Consider the following 20500-nt stretch of genomic DNA (forward strand, 5'->3'; position numbering starts at 1 on the left):
TGAGTAGAGTCACACATTATTTGTCCTTTTGTGACTGGCTTATTGCACTTAGCATAATGTCCTCAATTTTCATCTATGTTGGTACATCCATCAGAATGTCCTTCTATCTGGTTTTTTTTTTTTTTTTTTTTTTGAGACGGAGTCTCACTCTGTTGCCCATGCTGGAGTGCAGTGGCATGATCTCGGCTCACTGCAAGCTCTGCCTCCTGGCTTCACGCCATTCTCCTGCCTCAGCCTCCCAAGTAGCTGGGATTACAGGCGCCTGCCACCACGCCCAGCTAATTTTTTGTATTTTTAGTAGAGACGGGGTTTCACTGTGTTAGCTAGGATGGTCTCGATCTCCTGACCTCGTGATCTGCCTGCCTTGGCCTCCCAAAGTGTTGGGATTACAGGCGTGAGCCACTGCGCCCAGCCATGTCCTTCCTTCTTAAGGCTGAATAAAATATTCCATTATATGTGTAAACCGCATTTTGTTTATCCATTCATTCATTGATAGGCACTTGGCTTGTTCCCACCTTTTGGCTATTGAGAATTATGCTGCTGTGAACGCGGGTGTATAGATCTGTTCAAGTCCCTGTTTTCAATTCTTTTGGGCAGACACCCAGAAGTGGGACTGCTGGATCACATGATAATTCTATTTTTAATGTTTTGAGGAACCACCATACTGTTTTCCATAGCGTCTGCACCAATTTTTTTTTTTTTTTTGAGACAGATTCTCACTCTGTCACCCAGGCTGGAGTACAATGGCATGGTCTCAGCTCACTGAAACCTCCGCCTCCCAGGTTCAAGTGATTCTTCTGCCTTAGCCACCCGAGAAGCTGAGACTACAGGCACGTGCTACCACACCCGGCTAATTTTTTATTTTTAGTAGAGACGGGGTTTCACTATGTTGGCCAAGCTGGTCTCGAACTCCTGACTTTGTGATCTGCCCACCTCAGCCTCCCAAAGTGCTGGGATTACAGGCATGAGCCACCCTGCCCAGCCTGAGTCTGCACCATTTTATATTCCCACTAGCAATGCACAAGGGTTCCTATTTCTCTACATCCTTGTCAACACTTGTGACTTTGTTTTTTTGATAAAATCCATCCTACTGGGTATGAAGTGGTATCTCATTGTGGTTTTGATTTGCATTTCCCTAATGGTTAGTGATGTAGAGACTTTTTTCATGTGCTTATTGACTATTTGTATATCTTCTTTGGAGAAACATCTATGCAACTCCTTTCCTTTGCCCATTTCCTAAAGGGGATGGGGTTTTGTTTCATTTTGTTAGGGTTGTGGAAAGTTGATTTTAAATAAGCTACTGCACCACTAAGTCCCACTCCATTGTGACCCCTGTTTTCTCCCAGGCTGCCACCAACTCGCCTGTGTCCAAAGGCCTCCCTCCCTACTGGTATCCCTGGGGTGGTTACTGTGTGCTCACTCCTTCCAGACATCCTTCAGGTATCAGTGGATCATTTCTCTAGTTTAATGAGATGAACAGCCTCTTTCCTTGTGGTCTAACTTCTTATCAAATGCTAATTTAGTGGGCATGTTCATTGCTTCATCACTCAGCTCAGGCAAAAAATTTGCCCACAACCCCTGGTCAATTTTAATCACCAAAATTGTTTTAATCACTAAATCAAAACATTATTCAATATGATGTTTCAACTTAAACTGAACTTCTCTGAGAGTATGTGTGTGTGTGCCCGAGTGAAAAAGAAACATTAGTCTCACTTGCCAAGTAATGATTTAAAAAAAAATTATATGTATACTCCACTCAAGTAAAGAATGATTATAACTATGTTTCCTAGTTTTTTGATTCCAGGTTAACAGGGGAGATAGCATAAAACTCCTGCTCATCTGGGTTATAAGCTCTAATGGAGCAGAAACTGACTTGTTCACAGCAGTAATCCCCAACATCTGGCATGGCCCCTGGCATGTGGTAGAAACTCAATGCTTCAAAGTCAGTTCGTGGTTACGAGCACAGATGGTGAGGCCAGATTGCCTGGGTTGAAATCATGGCTCTGCCTTTTTCCAGGTGTATAATCTTGGACAAATTACTTAACTTCTCTGTGCCTCAGTTTCCTTATCCACAAAATGAAAATAATAACAAAACTACCCACTGTAGATAGTTCTTGCAAGGATTAGTTAAAAATGTGTAAAGTGCTATTAAGAGTGCCCGTCACAATGCGGGGTATAAACATTAGTGGTTACTAATGCTGAAAGAATGACTGATTAAATGAATGAACGTTATATATGTTCACTTCTTCCCATACAGTTAGTTTCCACTGATGTAAAAAGAAATGTGACTGTCTGATAAAATCTGTGTTGACATGTATAAGAGCTGAGGCCACGGACAGAAGTGTTCTAGAAGACCTCTGTGCCTCCAATCGGGTGACTGAGAGTGTGTCTCAATATCATCTGATGTCTTATAGTTATGGGTCAGAGAAAACACTTCAAACACTTGTGCATACAGCATCATGATCACATATTTATATTAGTAATCTTGAGAGGTTTGCTTTGTGGTGACATCTGATGTTTTCTTAAGTGTGCTATTGATTTGATAACCTCTCTGGGAGCACATGAATAGGAGTGAGTATATGTTCTATTTAAATAGGAAACAATAAAAATTCAAATCAATTAAAAATCTGTTGAAGAATTGCATAACCACAATTGTCTCAGGGCAAGAAAGTTAAATTCTGGCAGTGGCTTTCCTTAGCAGCCATTGTAAGGCTTGCTGAATGAGAATGCAACCTTTCAGTAACACTGAAGTTCTTAAATGCCACCATAAAAGTATGATACTATCTGATATATATTCCAAAGACAAAAAATAACAAACTGTCAGTTCTTAACCTGATATTTTTTTCTACAAATGAATTTCAATGGCAGAAACACAGTCTGAGGGCCTGATCAAAGCTCTCGCCAACAGTGCCTCATTGCCGTTGGGAGAGACAATTATGTACTCCAAATATCACTTATTACCTTCTACCTTTTTGGGCCAATGAGGAAAATTACTAAGTAAAATGTATAATGAAGGGAAATTTCTACAAAGCTGTACTGCAAAAGATGAAAAATCAGGGCTCTTGTGGCAAATGTAATAGATAGTGAAACCACTGAATCCATCGGAATTCATGAACACCTTTCAGTATAAAAAAGTGTACTTTGTTAATTTTGTTTTTTTCGGGAGGGGGGACGGAGTCTTGCTCTGTGACCCAGGCTGGAGTGCAGTGGCGCGGTCTCAGCTCATTGCAACCTCCGCCTCCCAGGTTCAAGTGATTCTCCTGCTTCAGCTACTCCCGAGTAGCTGGGATTACAGGCATGCACCAACATGCCCGGATAATTTTTGTATTTTTAGCAGACAAGGGGTTTTGCCATGTTGTTCAGGCTGGTCTTAAACTCCTGACCTCAGGTGATCCACCTGCCTCGGCCTCCCAAAGTGCTGGGACTATAGGCATGAGCCACCGTGCCTGGCCCATTGTTAATTTTTCCCAAACTTACAGTGTGTCGAGATAATTATTACATAATCAGTTAACATTAACTTTTCATCCTTTTGTTTAGATATTTAATAGTTCAGGGGTTTAAAAAATAATTTTTCAACAAAAAGAAGGCAGATTAAGAGGAGCAACAAAAAGACAAGACACATGAAAATGGCAGATGTGAATCCAGCCATAGCATTAATTATATTAAATGTGAATGGACCAAACACTTGAGACAGAAGGCAGAGGTTATCAGACTAAGTAAAAAAAAAAAGACCTATCTGCTATTTATTATATAAGAAGAGAGGGAGGCTGGGTGGGGTGGGTCAGGCCTGTAATCCCAGTATTGTGGGAGGCTGTGGCGGGTGAGTCACCTGAGGTCAGGAGTTCAAGACCAGCCCAGCCAACATGGCAAAACCCCGTCTATACTAAAAATACAAAAATTAGCCGGGTGTGGTGGCATGTGCCTGTAGTCCCACCTACTCGGGCGGTCGAGGCACAAGAATCTCTTGAACCCAAGAGGCAGAGGTTGCAGTGAGCTGAGATCATGCCACTGCACACCAGCCTGGGAGACAGAACAAGACTGTCTCAAAAAAACAAAACAAAACAAAAAAGAAGAGAAGTAATATATGAAGAAAGAATAGCTGGGAACTTCTTGGAAACGATAAATAATACAAACAATACCAACACAGTTTTAAACAGCCCAATGAATACTGAACAGGATTCACCCTTAGATATGTCATAGCGGAAGTGTACAATAGCAGTAACAACAGCAATTACAAGCAGCCAGAGAGAAAATACAGAGGACGTTAAAATGAACTACAAGTAAACAAATAGTTGACTTCTTAACAACTACAAAAGGAGCAAGATCACTTGTGCTCTTTTTGTCGTTGAGGAGTCAACTATTTGTGAGAAAATGTTTGAGCCTAGAATTGTACATCCAATTTGAAAAACTTCTTTGGACAGCAATGCCAAGTACACTTTTAGACACAGTCTAAGAAAGTCTGCCAGCCATAGACCCTCACTAAAATTTCTTGGGTAATCACTAAAGAAGAAGAGCTAAAAGAGAATGTTTCTTTTCCATATTAGCAGAGAAAAAATGTATCATAAAAATATAATCGATCTAAAATAAAGCAGAAAAGGAGAGGATACGATATGGAACAAGAGGCAAGTCAAATAGAAAGCATAAATAGCATGGTAGACACAAATATAAATATGTCAGTATTTACAATAAATAGAAATGAACTAAATATTCCAGATACCATAAGCCTGGGTTTTAAAAAATTATCAGTATATATAGGCCGGGCGCAGTGGCTCACGCCTGTAATCCCAGCACTTTGGGAGGCCGAGGTGGGAGGATCATGAGATCAGGAGATCGAGACCATCCTGGCTAACACAGTGAAACCCCATCTCTACTAAAAATACAAAAAATTAGCCAGGCATGGTGGTGGACGCCGGTAGTCCCAGCTACTCGGGAGGCTGAGGCAGGAGAATGGCGTGAACCCAGGAGGCAGAGCTTTCAGTGAGCCGAGATTGCGCCACTGCACTCCAGCCTGGGCGACAGAGTCAGACTCTGTCTCAAAAAAAAAAAAAAAAAATTATCTATATATAATAAGCAGAAGAGTACATCCAAAACATATTTTAAAAATTCAAAAAGTGGCCGAGTGCAGTGGCTCACGTCTGTAATCCCAGCACTTTGGGAGGCCGAGGCAGGCAGATCACTTGAGGTCAGGAGTTCGAGACCAGCCTGGCCAACATGGTGAAACCCCGTCTCTACTAAAAAATACAAAAATTAGCTGGGTGTGGTGGTGCGCACCTGTAATCCCAAGTACTCAGGAGGCTGAGGCAGGAGAATCACTTGAACCAGGAGGCAGAGGTTGCAGTGAGCTGAGATTGTGCCTCTGCACTACAGCCTGGGCAACAGAGTGAGACTCCATCTCAAAAAAGAAAAAAAAAAAGTTCAAAAAGAATGGAAAATGATAGTCCAAGTCTATATATGTGTATATGTATACATGTGTGTATACTCACACACATGCACACACATATTTGTACAGATATATAGCTACACATATATATGTATGTGGCTATATGTATATCATACAAAACAGACTTTGAAGCAAAAGGCCTTGTATCTTACAACATAATCATAAAAGGTTGAATGTACCATAATACACAGCAACTCTAAATTTATATGCAACTAATAGCACAGCTTTAAAATATAGAAAGGAAAAACTGCTATAACGACGTGGTAAAAAAAAAAAAAAAGCCAATCCGCCACCCCAGTGGTAGATTTCAACATACCTCCTCTCAACAAATGATAAAGTAGACAAAAAACATCTATAAAAACAAAAAAGCTCTGAGTAGCATAATTAACAACTTAAACTAATAAAATATATAAAAATTTCCTCAACAAATGCAGAAAACATTCTTTTCAGGCACACATGGAATATTTACAAGAAGTAACCACTGGGCCACAAAATAAGTTCGACCAATTTCAAATGTATATATAGTCTTTAAACATAATTTAATGAAGTTAAAAGCTCATAACAAAAGATAAGTTGAAAAAACTCATATTTGACAATTGTAAAACACAGTTCAAAGACAACTAATGGATCAAAAAGAAAATAACAGAAATTTCAAAATACTTAGAATTATACAATAATAAAAATTTCAAATATTGAAACTTGTAGTTTACAGCTACAGCAGCATTTAGAGGAAAATTTTTGGTCTTAAATGCTTATGTCAGAAAATAAGGCAAAAAATGAATGAACACCCAACTAAGAGATTAAGAAAAAAAAAACCCAAAATACAACAAGACAGAACTTAGAGAAAACAGAAGATAGAAAATAATGAAAATGAGAACAGAAATTCATGAAAGAGAAAGTAAACCCACAAGTGAGTTGACAAAAAAGTTACTGGTTGTTTGAAAGGATCCATGTAGCAGATAAGTATCTGGCAAGACTATTCAAGAAAAGAAATAAGGTGCATTAAACAGTATTAGAATTGAAAAAAACTTAACCAACAAATGCCATATGAAAAATAAACATTATGAATTATCTTATGCCAATAAAATTTAAAATTTAGATGAAATGGACAAATCCTTACATATAATATATATTACAGCTTATACATTATACATAGCTTAATAAAAAAAAGAAATAGAAGACCTGAATAGACTATAATTATTTTTTAAAAGCATCAGAAATCTTCCCACAGAGAAAAACCCAGCCCCACATGGTTTTACAGATGCATTCTACCAAAACTTAATATTCTCAGAACAAATAATTCCAAAACATGCAAAAAGAAAAAGTACTACTCCAACTCACTTTATGAGGCTGGGCTGACCTTGATGCCAAAATCTGGCAAGAACAGAAGGAGAAAGGAAAAGAATAGGCCTATTTTGCAAATGTACACAAACGCGAAGTTCTCTAAAAAATAAGTAAAGTGAATCCATAAAAAAGCTAATTTATCACAATCAAATTGGGCTTATTCCAAGTATACAAGGTGAGTTTAACATTTAAAAATATAAATTAATATATAACATTCATAGATGAAAGGAATAAAGTCATATAATCATCTCAATAGATATAGAAAAGGCATTTGATAAAATCTGCTATCGTTTCATCATTAACAAAACAACTCTTAATAAACCAGGAAGAAGGAAACTTCTTTAATCTCTTAAATAGTACCTACAAACAAACCTGTAACAAGCACAATTCTTTTTTTCTGAGGCAGGGCCTCGCTCTGTTGCCCAGGCTGGAGTGTAGTGGTGCAGCCTTGACTTCCTGGGCTCAACTGATCCTCCTACTTCAGCCTTCTGAGTGGCTGGGACCACAGGTACACGCCATCACATCTGGCTACCCTTTTTTTTTTTTTGTCTAGAGATGGGGGTCTCACAATGTTGCCCAGGCTGGTCTTGAACTCCTGAGCTCAAGCGATCCTCCTGCCTTAGCCTCTCAAAGTGCTGGCATTACAGGCGTGGACCACTGCACCCAGCTAAATGTAATTCTTAATGGTAAAACATTGAAGGAATTTTCTCATTTAACTACTAGGTCCTAACTAGTACAGTAAGACAAGTTAAAAAAATGGAAAGATTAGAGAAAAAGAAACAATTTTAATCACCTCAGAAAAAAAGTCATTATGTATGTAGAAATTCCAAACTGAGTTATATATGTCATTAGACTTATTAAGAATTTAGCTGGGTCAAGAAGAATGTGCAAAAACCAGTTACCTTTCTATACCTTCACAACAAGTACATAGTAAATTTGATTACAAAAATATTCTGTATACATATAGTGCATATAAAAGCGTGAAAAATTTTTTCAGGTAACCAGAAATAAGTCTAGTAAAAAATGGGCAAAATATTTATTAAAAAATTATAAAAACATCCAAAAATACTTGTAAAGGCCTAAATAATTAGGGAGCTATAATGGCTATGGATTAGAAAACCTACTGTCATAAATATACAATTCTCCCCAAACTGAGCTATTAAACTAATTCCAAAATCTCCAGAAGTTTTCTGTGGAACTGGACGAGCTGATTTGAAAATTTATGTGAAAGTTCAAAGGCCCAAGACAAGCCATGGCAACCTAAAGAGCAGGATACAGAGAGGGACCCACCTTACATATATAATGAAGCTATGACAGTGACAAGACAGTGGCAATCACATGGGACTGGCACAATGGCCAATGGAACAAAACAGGAAACTTAGAAACAACTGCGGACATTTGGTTGATGACAAAGGTGGAACTGTGGAGCAACAGGGCAAAGAATCTTTTCAGCGTTTGATGCTGGGACAATTGAATATCCTATGGGGAAAATCACATTGGCTGGCTCATACCATACACACATAAAACAGTCCATTCTAGGTGGGCCCTTAGGTTTCAGTGTGAAAGATAGCACAAGAGAGCTTTTAGAAGATGATTTAGGAGACTACCTTCATGATCTTGGAGAAGGGAAAGGTTTCTTCAACTAGACATAGAAAGTACTGTCCATAAAGGAAACGACTTCTACTTTCTATTACTTTAAAATTAAGAACTTCTGTTTATCAAAAGACATCATGAAGAGAAAGCAAAACAAAATCACAGCTTGGGAGAAGATTTCTGCAACACATATAACTAAGAAAAAGACTTGTAACCAAAATACATAAAGAAATATTATTAAGGAAAAGACCATCCAATAAAAAAGAAGGAATTTCACATACACTTCACAAAAGAGAAAAGGTGAATGACCAATAGACAAATAAAAAGATGTCCAAACTCATTAGTAATGAGGGATGCGCAACTTAAACTCACAAGGTGACATCATTAACCAGCAACCATTCTGCCAAAAATATGAAGTCGGGCAGCACCAAGTATTGGTGTATGGAACCACAGGGCTCTTGAACGCTGCTGATGGGAGTGTAAACTAATACAACCCCTTTGAAAAACAGTTTGGAATTATTTGGTAAAGTTGAAGATACGCAAATCCTACGACCTAACTATTTCACTCATAGAGAAATCCTTGAACGTGTGCACCAGGAGCCCTGTAAAGAAGATTTACAAGCACTGTTCATAATAGCCAAAACCTGAAAACAACCCACGTATCTATTCACAGTAGACTAAGTAAGGAAATCTTAGTGCATTTACACAATAAATACTATTCATTCATGCAAACCAAAGAGTCACTGCTGCGTGCAACAAGGAGGAGCCTCAGGAACGGGATGTTAAGCAATGAACGCAAGCAGCATAAGGACATATTCAGTCTGATTCCATTTTCTACCAAAAGTTTAAAACAGGCAAAACACAATTTTTATTATTTAGGAGTACACGCCAGGTGCGGTAGCTCAGGCCTGTAATCCCAGCACTTTGGGAGGCCGAGGCACATGGATCGCTTGAGCTCAGGAGTTTGAGCCCAGCCTGGCCAACGTGGTGAAACCCCATCACTACAAAAAATACAAAAATGAGCTGGGTATGGTGGCACACGCCTGTGCTCCCAGCTACTCGGGAGGCTGAAGGATCCATTGAGCTGGGAGTTTGAGAATGCAGTGAGCTGTGACTGTACCACTGCACTCCAGCCTGGGTGACAGAGTGAGGCCCTGTCTCAAAAAAAAAAAAAAAAGAGAGAGAGAAAGAAAAAGCACAATATACATGGTATAGAAACATGAGAGAATGATTAACATAGAATTTAGAATGGTCATTAACCTGTCAGGTGACAGGCAAAAGGACAGGATACAGAGAAAAATCATTGGCAATATTACACGGAAAATCCATATACCTAGGAAATACATACACATGTTTAAGATACGTGTAAGTATATATGTATAAATAAATCTACACAGGAAATTCACAGGTAATATTAATGTTCTTTTTTCTAAACTACGAATAGGCAAACACATATGTTCATTGTATGATTTTAGATATATTTAATAAACATTCATTTGATTTTATTCCATATTTAAGAACAATTCTAAAGGATTCTAAAATACCATATTTGAACATACTTCAGTAGTATTGGTAGTAATAGTCATAGTAATATGAGTTTCTACCAATTATTACGTGATTACCAGGTACAATGCCTCAAATGCACTAGCTAAATCAATTCTGACCACAACTGTCTGAGATGGATATTTTATTATTCACATTTTGTAGATGAGGAAATGAGACTCAGAGAGATTTAGTGACTTGCTCAAGGTCACACAACTTAAAAGTGAAGGATCTGGAGTCCTAAACTCGACTTGTCCCATTGTAAGACTGCGCTCTCAACCACTACAAAAAAAGCCTTCCTCGTTCCTTTCCTTCCATACTGGACTAACCCTATAACACTTCCAAAAATGCCTGCTTCTCCAGAGTAGTGAGCCTATGTTGGGGGTTCCCTGAAGAAAGAATTCCTGATTCTCACAAATCCCTACGGTTAGAAACATCTTCTCAATTGTTGATTCTACTGTTGTCTCAGCCCTGCTTGGAGTGACAAAGTGGCTGAGATGGTACCTCTCAGCTTAGAACTTTTTGGACCCTGTTAAGCTTATTCAAAGTACTTAAACAGCAAGTTTTATCATTTCATGGTGACAGGAATGTAACGCTGGAGGGACCAGCTGCTCCTCCAAGGGCCTTCAGCTGTCTCCTCTACTAACTGCCCAACAGGTGGACGGAGCTGACCCTCACGGAGGGAAGGTTTCACCTCCATCAAGGCCTGACTACCCATCAGCTATGTCCTCCCACTCCCAGGCTTCAGGGAGTCTACAGTTCTGCTGCAGACAAGCTTGTCACAAACAGATAATACTACATGGCAGTTGCAACAAGTGCCCACTTAATCTTGTTTCGGTTGGTGTTGAAATGTTTTAGCCAGGTTGGGAAGAAACCATGGGATCCACTGATTACATCTGGCCCCAACTTTTAATAAAGTATTCTTGGGAACAAGTTTCCCATCGCAAAGAAATACAAATATTTAAAAAGCAAACAAGTCACGGACTGCTCTCAGACCTGCTGCCATATGCTTTGCTTTTTTGAGCTTACGGCTTAACATTAAAATAACAGCCTTGCATTCCTCAAATATCTCTACTGCTGTTCCTTACTTCCACTACTTGAAAAGGCTGTCAGCTGCTGTCACTTGGAGGCATTACCATATTAGCCACCACTGTTTACTGCTTACCATGTGGTATGGCTATTAGTTTAATAAGCCTCCTCTTGGATGACACCCTAGGCTATGGAAGAAGGAACCATACCCTGGAGTCCAATGCCTAATGAAAGAGCGTGTGTGTGTGTGCACGCGCGTGTGTGTGTGTGTGTGTGCGTGTTGGAGGGTGAGACACGGAATGAAGCTTTATAAATATTGATGAGAGACACTGAATTCAATTGCATCAGGTTGTACTTTACCGATGGTTAAAGGATCGAATATTTTTTAAAGTGCTTTAACCATTTTAAGGTTCCATGGGATAAACAGCTTGGGGTAAAATCCAGAAATATAGTTGGTGTACAAAAGAGCAAGTTTGAGATCTGCAAGAAGTAAAACACTGCAGCAAAGCTCTTTAATTCATTCTGCATAAATAGCTGAGCCTACAAAAGAAATCTCTAGTCAGAGGTTTCCTGGATTATAACAAGAATTCTCTCGATGGGAAGAAGTGCCCTTTTCACTTGAAGACAAAGAAATGTTTGTAATGGAAATGTGTGAACCAATTTTCCAAGGAGAGCTGCTGAAAAGCACTGATTAAAAACACAGCGAGGTGATGAGGCAGTGAAATAAAGCCAGAGCTGACCCACTTAAAGTTTGTGGCTGCACTTCCTTCTGAAAGTGAAGAGAGCAACTCTGGGCCACCTTCTACATTCTTTCCCTTCTCCCCAACCCCAAGCAGTCCCTGCCCCATTACTGACCCTGCAACTCTGTAGACAATCAGAACCTTCCAGCATGCAGGAATGTTTACTATTTCTGGCCATTGTGTACTGGTTACTAAGCTACTGCCACTGAGGATGACATGGTAACCCAGTAGCCCAAAAGACAAAGTCCTTCTCAACAAAGCCTAACCAACAGGCAATGGATTACAGTGATTCAGAGGAAAGATAAGAAGGTAGGTAGATGATTCTAGCATATGACAGTTTACAGTGATAGTTCTTAGGTTACATATAATATTGATTGTTTAAGAACTTCCATTTCCTAGAGAATAAAACTAAGACACAGAGAGGGAAGGTATCTTGATCAAAATTGCCTTAAATAGGAGAATCACCGAGAGCTAGTGGAAGCCCTCAGTAACTCAGGACAAACAAGCTATAAAGCCCTGTTTCCCAGATTTCACCCACTGGAGTTCAACATCACTTCTGCCATATCCAAGTATATCTGGCAGAAGTTACTTAATATTTTTCTTTAAACTGACTTGGAAAATTCTTAATAGCCCTCTGAGCAAGAATTTTCATCAAATCACTACATTCTAATGTACATTTAAGAATGTGTAACTAGGCCGGGCACAGTGGCTCATGCCTGTAATCCCAGCACTTTGGGAGACCGAGGAGGGCAGATCGTGAGGTCAGGAGTTCAAGGCCAGCCTGACCAACATGGTGAAACCCCGTCTCTACTAAAAATACAAAAAATTAGCTGGGTGTGGTGGCAGGCGCCTGTAGTCCCAGCTACTAGGGAAGCTGAGACAGGAAAATCGCTTGAACCCGGGAAGTGGAGGTTGCAGTGAGCCGAGACCATGCCACTGCACTACAGACTGGGCAACAGAGTGATATTCCGTCTCAAAAAAAAAAAAAGGAATGTATAACTATTAAAAATGTTCATCCACAGTCCATCTAAAATTGTCTCATGTGCTCCAATGGTACACATTGGGAAAGAGTGGATAAAGTATTTTAAATAAATAAGGATGACCTTATGTTAGGATGACCTAACAGCCTAAGTTTTTTGTTTGTTTGTTTGTTTGTTTTTTGAGACGGAATCTCGCTCTGTCGCCCAGGCTGGAATGCAGTGCAGGGGTACAATCTCCGCTGACTGCAATCTCTGCCTCCCAGATTCAAGCAATTCTCCTCCCTCAGCCTCCCGAGGAGCTGGGATTACAGGCGCCCGCCACCACACCCAGCTACATTTTATATTTTCAGTAGAAACAGGGCTTCACCATATTGTCCAGGCTGGTCTCAAACTCCTGACCTCAGGTGATCCACCCACCTCAGCCTCCCAAAGTGCTGGGATTATAGATGTGAGCCACGGCGCCCAGCCCTAAGTTTGTTTTTAATATCAGGAAAAAATAACAGTAAAGGGGATTTTATATTATTGACTGCCAGGGTGTCCATGAGGGACTTAGACAGATTGGAAAGAAGGCAGGGGAAGAAGTAAATTTAATAACTTCTGAGTAAGGGAAAACCAAAGCCCAGGATCACTTACATGAAATTTTCTGGGTATTCACTCAGGGCCATGTCGATGATGTTCAGAGCGTCATGGTAATGCTTCTGTGCTGACAGCAGGAGGGCAAGGAGGTGCAGGGAGTTGGCATCGTCACCTTGAAGCTGAAGAGCTTGGCGGACATACCCCAGAGCCTCTGGGATCTGGTTTAAAACAAAACCAAAAAAGGTTTTACACACACACATGCACACGCACGCACACACACACGCGCGCGAAAGAAGCCATCTTTTCAATGTCTGCTTCTCTTCAAATATCGAGTTGTTTCACATTGTGCCTCATTCACATTTTAAGCCAAATCTTTATGGCAGCCCCAGGATATTAACCACAAACATGAAAGCAGAAGCCACCTTCAAAAGACATTCTGACTGATAGAGTGATACAGGAGACCCTGTTTCTCTACGTAGCTGCCAATACTGCTCCAAGTCTTTCCCTTCTCCCTGAGTAAACACTTTCTCATTCTTTCCACAAAACTGATCTACTTTTGATTATGCCCAAGATGATTTTGCTCTAAGTGGAGACACATACAAAGTGTCAGAGATTTTTAGTGGAATTAAACTGCCTTAGCTGAACTGTTCTCATTTTTTCAAGTATTACTGAAATTAAAGTGCTTAATAAGTTACAAAACCTTTAACAGAGCTTTCCGAGTGATCAGAGGCCTGTGATTCTTTTCAGGTTCCTTTGTCTTGGACCTCCACTAGACATCAAGGAAACATGCCAAAAAAGTAAACAACAAAGGCCCCCACACCTTTCCAAACTACAACCCAAAATAAGTTGATCTGAGAAACAAATTGCAATGCCGCATGCAAAGCAGATGTGTCCAAATTCATGTAGGACCAGACACATCCTGAACCTTTCAGTGCAACAGCTGTTCAAGACTTTCTTCAAAATCATTCAAGCACAAGGGTTGATAAAATACACACAAAATGGGTATTTGACACCCTGGATTCCATGCAGGTTTGGCAGTAACCAGGGAGAATTAGAACCCGAAGCTAGATTTCAAAATAGAGCTCTGGACTGAAGCATTCTTGCACAACCATCCCACAGACGGCTTCCAGTCTTGCTCCAACTCCAGTCCTCTGTGGGGCCTCTTCTCAGCTCTCCTGCTTTTTCCCAAACCCTCAGTAACCTCCCTCCTTAGTAGAAGGCTATGACTTCTCTTTCCCAAACCAATTACTTTTCCTCAATGAACTTCTTTTCTTGATGGATTTAGGTTATAACTGCTGGCTGTGGAGGCTTTCTGCTTTGGAACCATAGAATCACAGCTCTCACAGTTGGAAGGGAGACCATTCACCCCAATCCTTCAGTTACAGGGAGGAAGCTGAAGTCCCGGGAGGTGAAATGGCTTCGGCAAGGTCACCCAGCTATTGAGTGTCTGACAAGAGAGTGATTCCTGTCCATCCTCTCCTCCTGGTCAAACCCCCTCCCCTGGGGAAGCAGGGAAACACTCCCTCGGAGCTCTGGTGTTCTGACACTACATGCCCACAAAGGCTGCTGCCACACCCACAAGGCTCCATTTACTCATCCTTCCCCAGGTGACAACCTACTATGTGAACAGCACTCAACCTGGTATTGATGGGTGGGTCGAAAGGCACAGCATAGGCATGATGTTGATTTGCAGGGATGACCAGAGCAACCAGGGACAAACTGATACAGGGATCAAAATGATGTCTTTAAGGGATAGCTGCCTTGAAGGAATTCAAAGCTGGTTCCTTCATTTAGCGAGTATTCCTGAGTGCTGAACACATGTCAGGTGGCATTCCAAGTGCCAGGGTAAAGCAATGACAATGATGGGCATGAGTTCCTGGAACCTACAGTCCAGTGAGAAAGACAGATACTGAACAAGAAAGCTGGGCAAAAGGAAGAAGTGCAGGCTGCTACAGGAGCAAGGCTTCATGGAGGAGGCGAGAGAAGCTGTCAGCGTAGGGGAGAGATCAGATGGTCAATCAATGCCCACACCTGCTGCAGAAGCCCAGCTGTGAGCCACAGTCAGGTGACAGGACCTTTACAGGGAGGTATCCTGGTTTCCTTAGTCCCTAGGTTGCCAATGGAAGCCACTTCTCAATGCCATTCCCAAGCAACCAGGAAGACAGGTGCATACCTCAGCCCAGGCCTGCCAGGGGAATGGCATGTCTGGAGAGCTGACCTTTGAATCACCCTCCCAGTCAGCACTCAGGAATGTGCTGGGGTTACCACCAGTGTCTTGCACCTGGTGGGTGGGCAGGCATGTGGCCAACATCCGCAGAACAGCTGGGAGGGGATAGGAGGGTTTCGGGAATGGCAGAGGCAGCATCTTAAAGCTGCCTTTGGGAAGATGAAGGCCGACAAAACTTGCCCCTCCCACAAGGAGATAGTGTTAAGTCCCTTTTTTCGAGTAGCCACGGTGTGTAACTATTCATGTTTTCCACGTATTGTAAAGGACCTGGTTCTTTTGTCTCTGCCTGCTGGCATCTTCCTGCCAATCAATGACACCCTTATGACAACCAGACCCCAATCAGGGCTAAATCCCCACCATGCAGCTCAGCACTGGGTTCTGCTACCTGGTTCCTGTTGGCAAGGGACAGAGGCTCTTTGATGACTCCTGGGTTCAGGGTATATGCCATGTGCTGCTCCCCAGGTTGCCATCTGACCCTAGCTTGGGCCCTCCAGCTGTGTGGATTTAATGTCCAATAGCAGAGCCTGGAACTCCTGTGTCTTCACAGCTGATGCTCAAACCAACCAAAACACCAGGCTCTTTGCTGAAACCTCTGAGAAGGGTTCCTGGCTCCAGGTCAGCCTCAATGGAATAAAGGAAGATCACCTACCACTTCAAACTGAAGAGCTGAAGGAGTTGTATCAAGATACAGAGTGCAGCAAGTATAGGAAACATTAGAGAAACTGACCTGTCTGGAGATGGCAAGCTGCAGAGCCAGGTAGAAAGCTGCTTGGTGATCTGTGGGTGACAGGCTGTGGGCCCTGAAAAAGTATTTACGGCTATTAGTACATGGGAGAGGAGGCCATTTTTACTTTCCCTATCAAGCAAGTCTTCTCCACATTTGCATTCTTATACTAAGGGCCCGTATTTATTTAACTATGTAATGCTTCATTTAAACTCTTCTTCTTTGTCCACCTACACATGTAAACCATTTCCCTCTTACCACTGTATAAAGGTACAGAATAGGAGTGCATTTCTGTGTTTTGTCTAGCATCTAAAATGGCAGCCGAAGCTTGTCGGCTTTGCGGAGGGCCTCGAGGTGAAGAATCCATAGGCCCTGAGGTCTGATCTCCCCAGCAGATGAGTCTCTGTGTCATGCTGGGACACAGTGAAGCCATGTGTGCACTTGGCAAGGCGATGGCTGCTTTGGTTAAGTTTGGCTTGGCCTTCCTTAATGCTACTTTATCCAAATTTCTAGATTTCAGAGAAACCATATGAAAATCAAAGACCCAGCTTTGCTTATAAAATGAGGTTTTGGTTTTTGGTGAAAAAAGGGAAGAGAAAGGCACTCATTCAGTCTTTTGAAGCTTCTACAAAATTCCATGCCGTTCACTGATTTATTCCAGATAACTGTCATGTGTAAGAGTGTGGTGAGACACTAGGCTCAGTTTTAAGAACTGGCCTTTGACGTCAGACGGGAAGGGACCATACTGGCCTTTTAGCTGATTGCAAACGTGGTCTTCTCTGCTTCTATGTGGAAGTCATTTGTATTTCAGCATAAGCAACTCAAAATTTGACTACATACTAGACATAATTGTGTGTTTAACTGCTGGGAAGAGAAAAACAAACTTCTACTTTCTTTAAAAGGCACCATGGAGCAGACTAATTAGGTGGGACCCAGATAGTAAACAAAACTTCATGCTGTTCTGTCAACATTCTGTGATTAAAGGAGGATCTTCTACCAGCAGAAAACAAATACGAGATAAAAAAGAAAACCAAATCATTATGGATTCAACTGTGGCAAACAGGCCAAAGATGGCTTTCTACAATAATAAGGCCTTTTAATTGGATTGTCTGCTGCAGGGAAGGGAGCTAACAAACCTCCCAGGTGTTTGCCATCCAGAAAATATGCTAAATTCACTAATTTAGGTCATTGTTTATGCAAATGTAGTAGCTCATATGCAGGTCCAGGGTGAGGCAAAGCTAATCTCTGTCCTTATATTAATCTTAGGAGCAAAGCACATAGACTTCCATTCCAGGGGACTCTTCACTTGGCCTCAAGACATAGCCTTAGGACTTTTCTTAGCTTAGTTGAAGAGGCTGAAGCTGATATTGCCTGTGTTACCCTTTTACATGTCTTATTTCTCTTTTTTTTCGTTTTCTTTTTGAGACAGGGTCTTACTCTATCACCCAGGCTGGAGTGCAGTGGCATGATCACTGCTCATTGCAGCCTCAACCTCCCAGGGCCCAAGCGATCCTCCCATCTTAGCCTCCCAAGGTGCTGGGACCACAGGCGTGCTCCCCACGCCCAGCTAATTTATAGAATTTTTTGTAGACCCGGGGTTTCAACATGCTATCCAGGCTAGTCTGGAACTACTAGGCTCAAGTGATCCTCCCACTTTGGCATCCCAAAACCCTGGGATTACAGGCATAAGCCACCACGCCCAGCTACTAAATGTCTTATTTCTAAGGTCCACTCAGTATATAGCAGCTTTTAGAATTTTACAAATATTGGCTTTCCATGAATTTGTACATCAAAGAATATTTTTCTTTGGTGTTTATAAAAGTGAGATTGAAAAATCATGGTTTCTCTCATAATTATTCAGGAAAAATAATACACAATTATGAAGAAATTTTTAGATTTATTTTATCTTCTTTCACAAATAATAAATTTACAAAACCCTCAAAAAGAACTTCTTAGAGTTATAATTTTCTCAGTTCAATTCATATTCTTCACAAATAAATCAAGTCATGGTTGCCTCTATGCAATACCAACCAACTGAAGAGCTGGCAATGATCTGTTGAGTTGAGGGTGTGCATAAAGATAGTTCTGGCTAAAGGCCCCATGCTGGCCTCATCAAATGATTTTTCTCTGTTAACCACAGCACCGTGAAAGGAACAAACCAGAAGTGCTAGAAATCTTGGTATTTCTGGAGTGCATTAGGGCAACATCTGAAGGATTTCCAACTTGGCTAATGATGCATATTCAACTGCCAAATTTCTAATGAGGCACAACTGAAACATACACATTTTAAAAACCTTATTTCTACAATTTGGCTAATGAATTCAACTGACCACTTCACCCTCTGAAGGAAATAAGGAAAATGCCAAACAAAACAAGAAAAAGCTCCCTGTGTTGATCTCAAGTAGATGCTAAAATACTTGCTTCCTGTGGAGCAACTTCAGCAGCTAAGCTTCCTGTGGGAAAGCCCCTTTGGTATGCCACAGGCAACTCGCCGGACAGAAATCCTCAGGCCAGGCAGATGAGAGGACATTAGTGATCAGAAAAATTGCAAGCCTTCTGAACTCTGTAAATGAATCTAAAGCAGCCTCATAAACTCCGTGCCCATATACTGAATACCTGGCTAGACTGCTCAGAAATACCTAAAAGACCTAAAAATGTCACCACAAGGATGCTCACAAAATGCTTCCCTTATCAAAGCACCTCCACATAATTAATTCAGTTTCTCTCCCATGAAGAAGAACCCACTCATCCTTTTATCCACTTACCCACCCATCCACCCAGCCAACCACCCACCCATCCACCTATCCATCCATCCACCATCCAACCATCCACCTACCCATCCATCCACCATCCATCCATCCACATTATGCAATATCTATAATGTGATGCCAGGCCCTATGCTAACTTCTGGGGAGCATGGAGATGAATCATGCTAGTGCCTTTCCTTGATGAGCTCCCACCCCCGCCCCAGAGGGAGAGACCCAGAATGACCATCATCATCGTGCAGTGGGAGCAGTGCCCAGAGATAGGCATGCTGGGCTGCTACTGGAAAGCATCGCATGGGCTTCCCAGATCACCTGGCTAGAACCCAAGGATGTTGTGGCATCTAACCCAGGGCTCTCCTAGATTCCATTTCCAACATTCTCTAGAGCTGAACCAAGAATATAGAGAAGGCTGATCAATGTTGACTCTAGTCCATAAGACACATATCTTGTAACAATAGTAACTACAGTTTGTGAAGTTATCGACTATTACGCTTCTTGTCCAAGAACAGCCAGCAAATGAGAGAAAGCCAGAACCTTGCTGCCTTGTTTAGCCAACTCTCCTTGAATTTCCCTTCAGTCCTGATTACAGGGGCCATGGGATTCGTGCATTAGGTTTTTTAAAAAGTGCAAACCCTGGTTAAATCTATTGCTCAGGAATCTCTCGTTAGTTACTCACACAGGGTGAGCAACTTGTCCTGGTTTGTCCAGGATGTTCCTGATTTTAGCACTGAAAGTCCCATGTTCTGGGAACACACTCAGTCCTCAAGAGACTGGGATGGCTGATCACCCTATATGCACACATCATACCACACTTAAACTCAAGCTAGGACAGAAAGGGGAAAGCAAAGCAAGATCGTGTACCCTATACCACAATGAGTGATAAACAAACACCACCATGCCACCCCTGCCTCCTGGAGCACCAGGCTTTATGCATACTGTGGGCCATGCAATGAAAGGTGCCCTCAACTGTTTTCAGGATGGCTTTTCTCAGTAGGATGTGAGAGCCTGCAGAAGAAGCAAGTCATATCAATTCAGCATCTTCAGAAGCTTTGCAAACAGTATTACGTTCTTCTTCACTATACTTTAGTACAGGGCAAATGAATTGGTTCAGCTGCCTGGGTTGAGCTTATGAGTGTAGGAACAGCTGTGGGTCTCACATTCAGATGCAACCACCCAACCTGGATGTCTTCAAAAATCACCTCTTTGGATCCACTAGAGAACAAATATGTCTGAATTCTGGCTGCAGTCATAATTAAGAGTTAACTTTCTTGTGCTATATCTGCAAGCCCATCCCTTCTTGAATTGTGTTTTCTTTTTAAACAAAAAATGCAAAACATTAGTATAAACAGAATTGTGGGGAGAATATTTAAAACACATAGTAGAGAAAGTACCTCTCATGAAAGTAGTTTTAAATTATCCATTTCCATTTAAGAAGTAATACAAATCATTTTCACTTACTTAAAATCTTTCCCTTAAAGATTTTTGTTAGGACTGCAATTCACTAGAATAGTCCTAGTTAATGTGTACTTGAAATAAAATG

General features: G+C 41.3%; 1 protein-coding gene across 7 annotated transcripts in view; it reads right to left on the bottom strand.

Annotated features, from left to right (window-relative positions):
- TTC7B (tetratricopeptide repeat domain 7B) overlaps nucleotides 1–20500 on the bottom strand; it is a 275379-nt gene that overhangs the window by 90170 nt on the left and 164709 nt on the right. For all 7 annotated transcript variants that reach the window (XM_055097944.2, XM_034938007.2, XM_034938006.3 and 4 more), the window contains 2 exons: nucleotides 16199–16271; nucleotides 13302–13462 (listed from right to left, as the gene is read on the bottom strand). In XM_055097944.2, the coding sequence (XP_054953919.1) occupies nucleotides 13302–13462; nucleotides 16199–16271 (234 nt within the window). The remainder of the gene's footprint in view (nucleotides 1–13301; nucleotides 13463–16198; nucleotides 16272–20500) is intronic.

This window comes from Pan paniscus, chromosome 15 (genome assembly GCF_029289425.2).
Source record: "Pan paniscus chromosome 15, NHGRI_mPanPan1-v2.0_pri, whole genome shotgun sequence".
In the NCBI taxonomy this organism is placed as follows: Eukaryota; Metazoa; Chordata; class Mammalia; order Primates; family Hominidae; genus Pan; species Pan paniscus.